Source organism: Schistocerca nitens, chromosome 7, assembly GCF_023898315.1.
Source record: "Schistocerca nitens isolate TAMUIC-IGC-003100 chromosome 7, iqSchNite1.1, whole genome shotgun sequence".
NCBI lineage: Eukaryota > Metazoa > Arthropoda > Insecta > Orthoptera > Acrididae > Schistocerca > Schistocerca nitens.
In genome coordinates this window covers 119461602-119475400 of record NC_064620.1, presented here as the reverse complement: position 1 = coordinate 119475400, position 13799 = coordinate 119461602, and the positions used below count along the sequence as shown (strand labels likewise).

Here is a 13799-nt window from a genome sequence, read left to right as displayed (position 1 = left end):
TTTTAGTAGTTCTAAGTTCTAGGGGACTGATGACCTCAGAAGTTAAGTCCCATATGTATATTAACGGGGAGAGTACTCCGGTATCAGGGTAGTTCAAAAGCCATGGCTGACAGGACAAAGAGGCTGAACCAAAAATCCATCGACGAACTTTCAGAGGTGGTAGTATCAACCAAAACAAGGAATAAATGTACAGTAAATATGGGTTCTAAAAAGCCTACCTTACGAGCGAGCACTTCTTCGCCTTCGTTACGGTAATAAAAACGTCTTCTATAGCAAGTTATTTTGAGATGTGGTAGTCTGGACCGAAACAAGGAAAAAATGTTCAGTAAACATACATTCTAGAATGCACACGTTACGAGCTATGCGGATGTGTTAATCTTCGCTACTATGAAACACACTAGTGAGCAAAGTTTTTTTTCCGGCAGAGTTCCGGGTTACGCTGTTTGTCCTACGGGGCATGACTTTTGAATCACCCTGTACACTAGGTAGGAGAAGTAACATCGTCTGTTAAGAAAAATCGAAAGGCTGTTGCACCGAATGTGACGAGCCAGAGTCGTTAGCTGGTGCGTTTACGTGAAGCCGCGTGCAAGTGTTTGCGCGGCGGTCGCTGGCTGCTGGGTCCCCGGACTCACCCGCAGTGTGGCGAGCAGCACGGGCCTGTAGGCGACGACGCGGCACAGCAACATGGCGGCGGCGGCGGGGCAGGCGCAGGCACTGCCGGCCACATGCATCGCCACCGCCACCGCACGCGGCGCGCCGTCGATGGCTGCGCGGGCGGCGCCACGGCGCATGCGCCGCCGCCGCCGGTGCCTGACACGGCCGCCGTCGTGCCAGCCGTGGCGAGCGGCAATAAACGCGCGGTCAGCTCTGGGGCCTTCCTGGCACTTGGCGGGGAAAACACAGGGCGTCTCAAAAGATTTTACACCTGCATCACCTTGGGAACGGAGGTCCTGGAGAGGTGCAGCTCTAACCGGCAGAGTGGGCACTTTGTATCGGGCAACGGGACGCTTTCCCAGCAGTTCCACGACGTCGTGCCGGCGCCGACCAGTCTGCTACCGCGCACACCGGAGCATCGGCTGCGGAACTTTGCGACCCAGGTTCGTCGTTGAGTACACCATCGCAGGCGCTCCTGCCTGTGATGCAGCGTCAAGGGTAGCCGCAGACATGGTCTCCGAGCTGATAGTCCCTGCTGCTGCAAACGTCGTCGAACTGTTCGTGCAGGTGGTTGTTGTCTTCCAAACGTCCCCATCTGTTGGCTCAGGGATCGATACGTGGCTGCACGATCCGTTACAGCCATGCGGATAAGATGCCTGTCATCTCGACTGCTAGTGATACGAGGTCGTTGGGATCCAGCATTGCGTTCCGTATTACTCTCTCTGGCTCTGAGCACTATGGGACTTGACATCTATGGTCATCAGTCCCCTAGTACTTAGAACTACTTAAACCTTCCATATTACTCTCCTGAACGCACAGATTCCATATTCTGCTAACAGTCATTGGATCTCGACGAACGCGAGCAGCAACGTCGCGATACGATAAACCGCAATCGCGATAGGCTACAATCCGACCTTTATCAAAGTCGGAAACGTGATGGTACGCATTCCCCCTCCTTACACGAGGCATCACAACATTTCACCAGGCAACGCCGGTCAACTGCTGTTTGTGTATGAGAAATTGGTTGGAAACTTTGCTCCTGCCAGCACGTTGTAGGTGTCGCCACCGGCGCCAACCTTGTGTGAATGCTCTGAAAAGCTAATCATTTGCATATCACAGTATCTTCCTCCTGTCAGTTAAATTTTGCGTCTGTAGCACGTCATCTTCGTGGTGTAGCAATTTTAATGGCCAGTAGTGTAAGTAATGTACAGTAATTAATGTTTTTCTTTGTGTTAATTTTCATTAACACAAAGAAACCAGAAGTATTGGAACTGGGAGGAAATAAAGAAATAAAAATTATGCTGAATGGAGAAATACTAGAACAGGTGCAAAATTTTAAGTATCTTGGAAGCAGGATAGACACCGACTGTAAGTGCACCAAAGATATTTACACAAGGATAGCAATGGCAAAAGAGGTATTTTATAAGAAAAGGAGAATTTTCTGCAGCGGTCTGGACAGAAAACTCAAGAAGAGACTCATAAAATGTCTTGTATGGAGTGTTCTTCTGTATGGCGTTGAAACATGGACTTTGAGGAAGAAAGACAGAGAAAGGCTGGAGGCTTTTGAGATGTGGACATGGCGGAGGAGGGAAACAAAAAGTTGGATGGATAGAGTAAAAAGTGAAGAGGTACTGAGAAGAGTGGGAGACAAAAGACAGTTACTAGATGTAATAAAAAGAAGAAAAAGAAATTTGATTGGGCATATATTAAGAAAGAATGACGGAATGATAAAAATAGTTTGAGAAGGTTATGTAGAAGGGAAAAGGAAGCGACGAAGGAAGAGATTTCAGATATTGGATGATGTGATGGACGGTACAACATACAGCAGCCTTAAGAAGGAAGCAATGGACCGCAGAAAATGGAGAGGCAAAGGACCTGCTAATAAGGTAGAAAACTGATGATGATGATGAATTAAATTTAGAGAATACGTTTCTCTAGGTAACATATTTAAGTGATTAAAATTGCAACGTCACAGGTTAATGTAAGTGCGAGATAAGACATTACGAATGTGAAATGCTAGTACAGTTAAAATCGATGTTACGGCTGAAATGTTGAATGCAAGCATGCAAACGTGCGTACATAGTGTTGTACAGGTGCCAGATGTCGGTTTGCGGGATGCTGTTGCATCCCTGTTGCACTTGATCTGCCAATGCAGAGGCGGTTGATGCTGTTTAGCCGGCCGAGGTGGCCGAGCGGTTCTAGGCGCTACAGTCTGGAACCGCGTGACCGCTACGGTCGCAGGTTTGAATCCTGCCTCGGGCATGGATGTGTGTGATGTCCTTAGGTTAGTTAGGTTTAAGTAGTTCTAAGTTCTAGGGGACTGATGACCTCAGCAGTTAAGTCCCATAGTGCTCAGAGCCATTTGAACCATTTTTTGATGCTGTTTTTGGATGACGCCGACAGGCTGATTGCAGGTGCTCAATTGGCCTCACCCTGACCAACATACGACCATCACTGGCACCGAGGCAGAACCAGCTTTCATCAGCAAACACAACATACCTCCACCCTGCCCTCCAATGAGCTCTCGCTTGACACACCACGGAAGTCGCTAATGGAGGTAGTTTGGGGTCAATGGAATGCACGCTACAGGTCGTCTGACTCGGAGCTCTCCTTGAAGTAACAGTTCGTTGTGTCACTGTGGTGCCACCTACTGGCCAGACTGCTGCTGCAGATGCGGTGTGATGCGACAGAGCCATACGCCGAACAAGATGGTCCACTTTTATCTTCCTTGTAGGTAGCGGCACTTGGCCACCCGCGGCTTGGTCTTCTTACGACCGAACGCTCTAATGAGGCGCTACAGCAGTTATGTACAGTAGCTGTATTCGTGCCAAATCTTTCTGCAGTGTCACAGAACGACCGTCCAGCTTCTCATAGCCCTACTACACAATCTCGTTCAAACTCAGTGAGGTGTTCATAGTGGCGTCTTTGTCGCTTACCGGCATTCTTGACTAACATCAACTCACCACGTCCAATCTCAACTTAACTAAGGCTCACGACTGTTACAGCGTGAATTTAGAACAAACCTGATCTGCATCCTCACATGCGACTGGAGCTAAATCTGAGTAGACCTCATCTTTCAGATGTAGAAAGACGCCTACCAGCTTAGTCTTATGTCGCACGACTTCTTCTTGGTGTCGGGACTTTTTTTCCGTCAGTTTATATTGTATCTATAAGGACGCCTAGAAGAGTAGGGACTCTGTCACGAGCACGTACTGTACCCTGCTTCCAGAAGTCTTCCCTAGGCAAACTGCCGGCAGAGGCATGTATGATGACCGTGGAACTTGCTGCGATACTAGAAACAGTTCATTTATAGTCGCAGACGGCTGCATTTCTACATTTTTTACTCAGTGACTCCGTATTTGATCTAAAACTCCTTAAATATTTTAGCACGTGTTTAGTATAAAACGCCACTGTATACAGAATCCTCGTAGTCTTGGGATAGACGAGTGAAGAAGGCCATTGTGTTAATTTCGCTTGGGTGACGTCACACTTTGGGATCACTGGCAGTGAGGCTGTCGACCTTTTAGCGAAGTAAGCTGATGTACATGTAACAGAGGATACCACCTGCATTGCAATTCTAAGTACATATTACCCATGTGTGCTACACAACCGCATGATGTAAGACGGAACACTTGTTAAAGGAATTGCAGGAAACAACACACAAAGGGAAGAAGTACGCAACAATTCATCCTCTGGTCCCCTGTTCCACAAAATTTTATACAAATTCAATGCCTAGGCACCTCGCCTATCTAACAGAATTAACCACGGACATTTCCGTAAACATCTTCGAAGGCTGCAGGGCGTAGAGACAGTTTTTTACTCTTGTGCAGAACAAGACGATGCACATCACCTTTTCTTTCATTTCCCCAGACTATGTGTAAGTACTGTAACATATCTACAACAACTTATGAAGATTGATCATCCGTCGCTTACCTTCGTAATGGCTTTATTAGCAACGCGGGGTCATACTTTTTCATACGATATACAGATTTACTGTAGCCGCCGGCACCCGCATCTAAGACCAATACATCAGCAACAATGGACCGCACAAAAGTTTCTACAACATCTGTATTTACACTGATTGTTCAGTCGAGAATCACCAGAATCCACACATGCCCTTGCAGCAACAACTACAGCCGGCCGAGGTGCAGTTGGAAAGCCTGAATCTCCAAGCATCCCATCAACAAGCCGCGGCACACCAACTGACGCAACCCATGCTGAAGGGCCTGCACTACCCACAGGTTACCCACGACAACGCCGTATCCCGTCATCTCACATCCCACAACCATCTTTCCCTCCAACAGTCACCAAGGAAACGCCAAAACACCGAAGCTCCCTCCAGCCACACAATAAAAACCAGCTCCACCGGACAGTAAATACTACGTACGCGCACACAAATCCTGCTCCTGCAACACCCTACCCTGCCGTTCACAGCTTCGCCCCCCCCCCCCCCCCCCAATTCAGACCCAGAATTCCTAAAACGCAAATTTCTAAGCGTGTAAGAATTATTGCCCAAACCTTGAAAGAGAACAGATAATCCTCAGGAAAGACTGAGTCCTAACTAACTCCTCAAATCCCAGATCCCATATCTACATTTACATCTACATCCATACTCCGCAAGCCACCTGAAGGTGTGTGGCGGAGGGTACTTTGAGTACCTCTGTCGGTTCTCCCTTCTATTCCAGTCTCGTATTGTACCGTGGAAAGAAAGATTGTCGGTATACCTCTGTGTGGGCTCTAATCTCTCTGATTTTATCCTCATGGTCTCTTCGCGAGATATACGTAGGAAAGAGCAATATACTGCTTGACTCCTCGGTGAAGGTATGTTCTCGAAACTTTAACAAAAGCCCGTACCGGACTACTGAGCGTCTCTCCTTCAGAGTCTTCCACTGGAGTTTATCTATCATCTCCGTAACGCTTTAGCGATTACTAAATGATCCCGTAACGAAGCGCGCTGCTCTCCGTTGGATCTTCTCTATCTCTTCTATCAAACCTATCTGGTACGGATCCCACACTGGTGAGCAGTATTCAAGCAGTGAGCGAACAAATGTACTGTAACCTACTTCCTTTGTTTTCGGATTGCATTTCCTTAGGATTCTTCCAATGAATCTCAGTCTGGCATCTGCTTTACCCACGATTAATTTTATATGGTCATTCCATTTTAAATCACTCCCAATGCCTACTCCCAGATAATATGTGCAATTAACTGCTTCCAGTTACTGACCTGCTATACTGTAGCTAAATGATAAGGGATCTTTCTTTCTATGTATTCGCAGCACATTACACTTGTCTACATTGAGATTCCTCTGCAAAAATCCTCATACTACCTTCAGTCCCAAACCCATCTCCACATCTCTCACCAACACTCCCGAGGTCAAACAACCCCACTTTCCACTATCCCCGTTGTCCCCCCAGCACCATCACTATGGTAATAAAGGTCGACCTCAATATCACAGATCGGGGAGCTGAATCTGAACTCCCATCAGAGTATGAAAATCCGAAGAGCCAAATGACCTCGTCCATGTTTTTGCACAATCTGTAAAATAGTCATCTTCATATTCATCTATGAGTACAGCTACGCTATGCAAACCACCGTGAGTAGCATGGTAAGGTGTACGTCCCACTGTACCAGTTATTAGGATTTCTCCCCGTTCCATTCACGTATGGAGCGAAGGAAGAACGATAGTTTCAATGCCTCTCTGTGTGCTATAATTAATCTAATCACTTCCTCACGATTCCTGTGTGAGCAATACGTAGGTGGTTGTAGTAAATTCCTAGAGTAGTTATTTAAAGCCGGTTCTTGAAATTTTGTTAGCAAACATTCAGGGAGAGTTTACGTCTATTTCGAAGAGTCTGCCAGTTGAGTTTCTTCAGCATCTATGTGGCACTCTCCTATGGGCCACACAAACCTATAACCGCTCTTATTGCCCTCTCTATATGCTTTCAATATCTCCTGTTGGTCGTATTAGGTACGGGTTCTACGTAAACTATGTGGTCAAAAGTATCCGGACACCTGGCTGGAAATGACTTACAAGTTCGTAGCGCCCTGCATCAGTAAATCTGGAATTCAATATAGTGTTGGCCCACCCTTAGCCTTAATGACAGCTTCCACTCTCGCAGTCGTGCATTCAATCAGTTGCTGCAAGGTTTCTTGGGGAATGGCAGCCCATTCTTCACGGAGTGCTATACTGAGGAGAGGTATCGATGTCGATCGGTGAGGTCTTGCACGAAGTCGGCGTTCCAAAACATCCCAAAGGTGTTTCAGTTTTAGTACTCTGTGCAGGCCCATCCATTACAGGGATGTTGTTTATTTATTTATTTACATGTCAAGTTCTGTAGGACCAAATTGAGAAGCAAATCTCCAAGGTCATGGAACGTGTCAGTACACAAAATTACAACATAAAAGTAATAACAGATAAAATAAATGTTCATGAACCTGAAAAAAGTCAGGCCATAAGTTTAAGTAAACGTTATCAGCAATACAATAACAGTCAGCTTAATTTTTCAAGGAACTCCTAGACAGAATAGGAGTGACCCATGAGGAAACTCTTCAGTTTCGATTTGAAAGCGCGTGGATTACTGCTAAGATTTTTGAATTCGAGTGGCAGCTTATTGAAAATGGATGCAGTAGTATACTGCACACCTTTTTGCACAAGAGTTAAGGAAGTCCGATCCAAATGCAGGTTTGATTTCTCCCGAGTATTAAACGAGTGAAAGCTGCTTATTCTTGGGAATTAGCTAATATTGGTAAGAAGAGACCACAATGAGGAATATACATATTGAGAGGCTAATGTCAAAATACCCAGACTCGTGAACAGAGGTCGACAAGAGTTTCGTGAACTTACACCACTTATTGCTCGAACTATCCGTTTCTGAACCAAAAATATAATTTTAGAATGGGAAGAGTTACCCCAAAATATAATACCATACGACATAAGCGAATGAAAATAAGCAAAGTAGACTAATTTTCGTGTCGAACGATCACTCACTTCTAATACCGTTCGACTAATAAAACGGGCAGCATTAAGTCTTTGAACAAGGTCCTGAACGTGGGCTTTTCACGACAGTTTACTATCTATCTGAACACCTAGAAATTTGAACTGCTCAGTGTCGCAAATCATATGCCCGTTCTATGAAATTAAAACGTCAGGTTTTGTTGAATTGTGTGTTAGAAACTGTGAAAACTGAGTCTTACTGTGATTTAGCGTTAGTTTCTACAAGCCATGAACTTAGGTCATTTACTGCACTATTTGAAACCGAGCCAATGTTGCACACAACATCCTTTACTACCAAGCTAGTGTCATCAGCAAACAGAAATATTTCAGAGTTACCCGTAATACTAGAAGGCATATGATTTATATAAATAAGTAACAGGAGTGGCCCCAACACTGATCCCTGGGGCACCCCCACACTTGACAGTACCCCACTCAGACTCCACATCACAGCCGTTATCAACAATGTGAATAACTACCTTTTACTGCCTGTTGCTAAAGTAAGTGGTGAACCAATTGTGAGCTACTCCCGTATTCTGTAAAGGTCCAACTTCTGGAGCAATATTTTCTGATCAACACAATCAAATGCCTTAGTTAAATCAAAAAATATGCCAAGCGTTCGAAACCTTTTGTTTAGCCCATCCAGTACCTCACAGAGAAAAGAGAATATAGCATTTTTAGTTGTTAAACGACTTCTAAAGCCGAACTGTACATTTGATAGCAAATCGTGTGATATAAAATGATCAATTATCCTTACATACACAGCCTTTTCAATAACTATTGCAAACACTGATGGCATAGAAATATCTCTAAAATTATCTACATTATCCATTTCTTCCTTTTTATAAAGCGGCTTTACTACTGAGTACTTTAAACACTCAGGAAACTGACCATTCCTAACGGAAAAATTACAAATATGGCTAAATACAGGGCTAACATGTGCAGCATAATACTTAAATATTCTGCTAGACACTCCATCATAACCATGAGAGTCCTTAGTCTTCAGTGATTTAATTATTGACTCAATCTCCCTCTTGTCTGTATCACAGAGGACTATTTCAGACATCAATCTCGGAAAGGCATTTGCCAAGAGAGTTATATGATTCCCTGTAGAAACTAAATTTTTATTTAATTCACCAGCAATGCTCAGAAAATGATTGTTAAATACTGTACATATGTCTGATTTATCAGTAACAGACATATTTTTACTGCGAACTGACTTTATATCGTCGACCTTGTGCTGCTGACCAGACACTTCCTTCATCACTGACCATATGGTTTTAATTTTATCCTGTGAATTAGCTATTCTGTTTGCATACCACATACTCTTTGCCTTCCTAATAACATTTTTAAGCACCTTACAATACTGTTTGTAATGGACTACTGTAGCTTGATTGTGACTACTTCTAACATTTTGAAATAAGCCCCACTTGTTTTTAGTCAGCCACCCAGGCTGCCCATTACTGCTAGTACCCCATTTAGAATGCTCTAATGGAAAGCAACTCTCAAAGAGCCTGAGAAATGTATTAACGAAAGCATTGTATTTATCATCTATGTTATCGGCACTTAAACATCCTGCCACTCTTGTTGCTTGACAAGGTTTAAAAAACTCTTTATTGCTGTTGGATTAACTTTCCTACATAGTTTGTAATTAAATATGACATTGGTTTGAGTACAAAAGCCTTTTAGTGTTACAATTTGTGCATCATGGTCTGAAAGGCCATTCACGCTTTTACTAAAAGAATGCCCATCTAGTAATGAAGAATGAATAAAAATATTGTTTATGGCTGTGCTACTGTTCCCCTGCAGCCTAGTTGGAAAAAAACACAGTCTGCATCAGATAATATGAATTTAGGAGGTCTACTAACATCCTTTTTCTTGCACCATCATATACAAAATTTATATTGAAGTAACCACATATAACTAGTTTCTGGTACTTCCTACAAAGTGAATCAAGAACCCTTTCTAGCTTGAGCAGAAATGCTCTTAAGCCGGAGTTAGTTTCACTAAATTCAACTGCCGCTGCACAGTATTCGAATATCTGTTCAGTGCAGTGTCGTGATACGTCTATAGACTCAAATGGAATACTGTTTTTTACGTACATAGCCACTCTCCCACCCCGCAAGGAACTCCTTGAGAAACAGCCAGCTAATCTGTATCCCGGTAAAGAATGCCTCTGAACTGTCAAATTATTTAAGTGGTGCTCTGATATATCAATAATTTCAGAGTCAACATCTATAAGCAATTCACTAACTTTATCTCTAATACCTCTTATATTTTGATGAAATATGCTAATTCCTTCTCTACTTGGAAACATTACACCATCAGAACGTGAGCCCTTATTTAGAGGGACTTCCTTTAAGCATGTATACCTATCAGCTGACTTCAATCTAAAAAAGGTGCAGCTCCAACACCAACTACGACGGGAATTTTTCCATGAGTGACACCACCACCACCACCACCACCACCACCACGAACACCACCCACTGTACTGTCACCTATAAGCTTAGGTAGTCTTCCTTTCCCATACCTATCGAGGTGCAGGCCATGTCTAGTGAAACCCGATCTACTGATAGACCCAATTGGCACCACTGAGATGTGACCTATGCCATCTGGCTGCCATCAGCGCCCTCCCGAGCCCCACGTTAACGCGCCTAACAGCCGCATTAAGGTGAGCCAATCATACCGCTGAAACAGTTGCACGAAATGCAAGTTAATGTCACCAGTTTAAGTAGCTATCTTTATCAGGTCACCACCTACATCGTATTCCCTGTCCCTATCAAGAATGTTCCCCGCTCCATCCACTGTAACTACCTGATCCTCATTTGTAAAATTCTTACATAACTCCCTATGTTGTCAGTCACTTGAGCCAGCGCTGCACTAGGCTTCACAATGCTGGTGACCTGGTACTCACTTCCCAACACTTCCTGCAACTGCTGGCCCACACCTCTCCCGTGGGAACTACCTAGCAGCAGAACCTCCTTCTTTCTGCTAGACTTTGCAACTAACGTAGGCCTTCTAATTGCTGAGGACTGCTGCATGTTCCCTACATCTACAGCTACACGAGGCTCCTCTCCACTCAACTCTGACAGTTGATCAAATCTATTGCATGTAAGCAAAGTAAAACTGCCTGAATACCTCCTCTTCCTAGAGGTCTTCTTGCCAACTCCAGTTCCCATTCCCCACCACCCCTCACTCTCCTCACCCTATCTAGCTCCTCCTTTGCCCATTGTAACTGCACCTGAAGGGCACAGATCTTAAGCTCCTGCTCCCCTATCAATTTATTTCTACTACAGATTCTGCATTCCCAGGAGAGAATCTCACTAAAATGACCACTGGCTTCTCCGCTGCATTCCCCCCAATGAAAATACTTCGAACAAATACCACACCGTAACTCACTTCTCACAAACCTACGACAGAGCCCACACTTCTCACACATGGTAAAATTTTACAGTTACTGAAAAAAACTATACGTCTACGTTACCAAAGTTCAGTTACACCAGTAGAAATATTTATAGAACTAACAATAATGGTCTCCAAATTCTCTACCTACTAAGAAAGCAACTACTTGTATTAATACTATTACACCACAGCTAATACCAATACCAACAAAACTTCACAAAATTATTAGCTAAAACCAAAAAACTCAAACGGTCACTGGAACACTAAACGAAGTTAAAATACTGAATGAAAATTTAACTGAAATATTTCACTAGAAACAATAAGAAACGTCAGTTGAAAACTAAAGCACGAAATCTACTAAGCGACTTAACGCACAGAAAACTCTAAAAAACACAGCGAGCGAACGACTACAAAAGTTTATTAAGTCGCTATTTCGCCACCAACGGCATGCAACATCGCTGAAAACTATTAAATTTAATAGCTGTATTACAGTGCACAAATAGGTTTGTGAGTACTTAGCTTTATAACCGCTACAGCTGCAGTGCACGCCGCAAAATGTAAACACACCCTGAAAAACACGACCACAACATAACATCACCGCCTCCGAATTTTACTGTTGGCACTACACGACGTACACCGGGAATTCCCCACACCCAAACCCTGCCATCGGATCGCCGCATTATGTGCCGAGATCACTGTGTACCGTGCTTTGTCACTCCACACAACGTTTTTCCACTGTTCAATAGTCCAATGTTTAGGCTCCTTACACCAAGCGAGGCGTCGTTTGGCATTTACTGACGTGATTTGTGGCTTATGATCATGAAATCCAAGTTTTCTCACCTCCCACCTAACTTTCGTAGTACTTGCAGTGGATCCTGATGCAGTTTGTAATTCCTGTGTGATGGTCTGGATAGATGTCTGCCTATTACACATTACGACCCTCTTCGACTGTCGGCGGTCTCTGTCAATCAACAGACGAGGTTGGCCTGTACGCTTTTGTGCTGTACGTGTCCCTTCACATTGTTTATGAGTGTGGAAATCTCGCGAACAGACATATGACACAAGTGACACCAATCACCTGACCACGTTCGAAGTCAGTGAGTTCCGCGGAACGCCCCATTCTGCTCTCTCACGATGTCTAATGACTACTGAGATCGCTGATACGGAGTACCTGGCAGTAGTGGCGACACAATGCACCTAATATGAAAAACGAATGTTTTTGAGGGTGTCCGAATACTTTTCATCACATAGTGTACTTGAGCAATATTCTAGAAAGGGTCGCACGTGTGATTTGCAGACTGGTTGCATTTCCCCATTTTACGAAGAAACAGAAGTCTACCACCTACTTTGTCCATGACAGGACCTAATGTGATCATTCCATTTCGTATCCGTAAAACGTGTTACATCCAGATATTTGTAGGAGTTGGACGATTGTAACTTTGAATCACGAATATTATAATCATAGCATACAACTTTTTTCGTTTTATGGGGTGCACAGTGTTACATTTCTGAAAATTTAAAGGAAGTTGCGAATCTTTGAAATTAGCGATATCCTGTTAAGTGGTGCAGCGTTAACCTAGAAAAAAAAATGGTTCAAATGGCTCTGAGCACTATGGGACTTAACATCTGTGGTCATCAGTCCCCTAGAACTTAGAACTACTTAAACCTAACTAACCTAAGGACATCACACACATCCATGCCCGAGGCAGGATTCGAACCTGCGACCGTAGCGGTCACGCGGTTCCAGACTGAAGCGCCTAGAACCGCACGGCCACACCGGCCGGCTAACCTAGAAACTACCTAAATTTTTTCACCTACAACTCTACATAGCATATTCTACAGTAAGCTCACCAAGACAGGTTAAGGCAAACACAAAAGCATGGTGATTGGCGGAAGAAATCAAGTACGTACGTACTATCGTGCTAAGGTATATGAAGGTGAAGCTTCGTGTATGTGCTGCTCGACTGGGTAAACGCACCCACTATCACTCATTTCACCTACAGGACCGTTATTTTAACACATGTCTGGGGCTGCCTGAGAATCCAAGACTTTCAGATGACTTGATGTGGAACGTCGTCTGTTGTAGAACTGAGTTGGTTTGCTACAATATTCAAAGTTCAGGATGAAATATACCTCAGGGCAGGCTCTCGTAACCCCCTACCAAACTAAAGTGCCAAGGTTTTGCAAATGTACTTCATGGGAGAGGAATTGGAGGTAGATCAAAGATGTGATTCTGTTGAAGGAGTAAGGTATGGTGTACTACTGGACCTTCAACGATGTTCCATGAACACAACGAGCTTATTTATTGTTGCAGTACATGTTGGTTTCAAAACTCGGTTTTTCACTTAAACCCAGACTCTAGCGATAAATAGAATTCAAAGCAAAGTTGATTGTGAGTGAATGTGAATAGCAAAATATGTGTGTGTGGGCGGGGAGTATCATGCATGGGAAAATTCCAACCCAGCGTTGCTGACATTTTGCTCCGAAACAGCTTCCATCCATGTCATTTGGCACCTCACCAGCGCACCAGCAAGTCAACCAGAGGGATTGTAGAAGACGCACGGAATTCCGTCGTTCGCTTATGATGCGAAATCAAGATAAAAGATCTTTTTTCAAAGAATCCTCTTTACCGATGACGCTATTTTCACAAATCAAGGAATGTAAGAAATGTGCATTTCTGGGACGATGAAAATCCGCAATGGCTGAGGCAGGTTGAACCTCAGAGGCGGTGGAGTGTGAACGTTAGGTGCG

General features: G+C 44.0%; 1 protein-coding gene across 1 annotated transcript in view; it reads right to left on the bottom strand.

Annotated features, from left to right (window-relative positions):
* Positions 1–731, bottom strand: part of LOC126195498 (uncharacterized) — a 385955-nt gene extending 385224 nt beyond the window's left edge. Inside the window, exon 1 of the mRNA XM_049934125.1 lies at positions 633–731. Within this exon, the coding sequence (XP_049790082.1) occupies positions 633–731 (99 nt within the window). The remainder of the gene's footprint in view (positions 1–632) is intronic.
* Between the last annotated feature and the right edge of the window lie 13068 nt (positions 732–13799).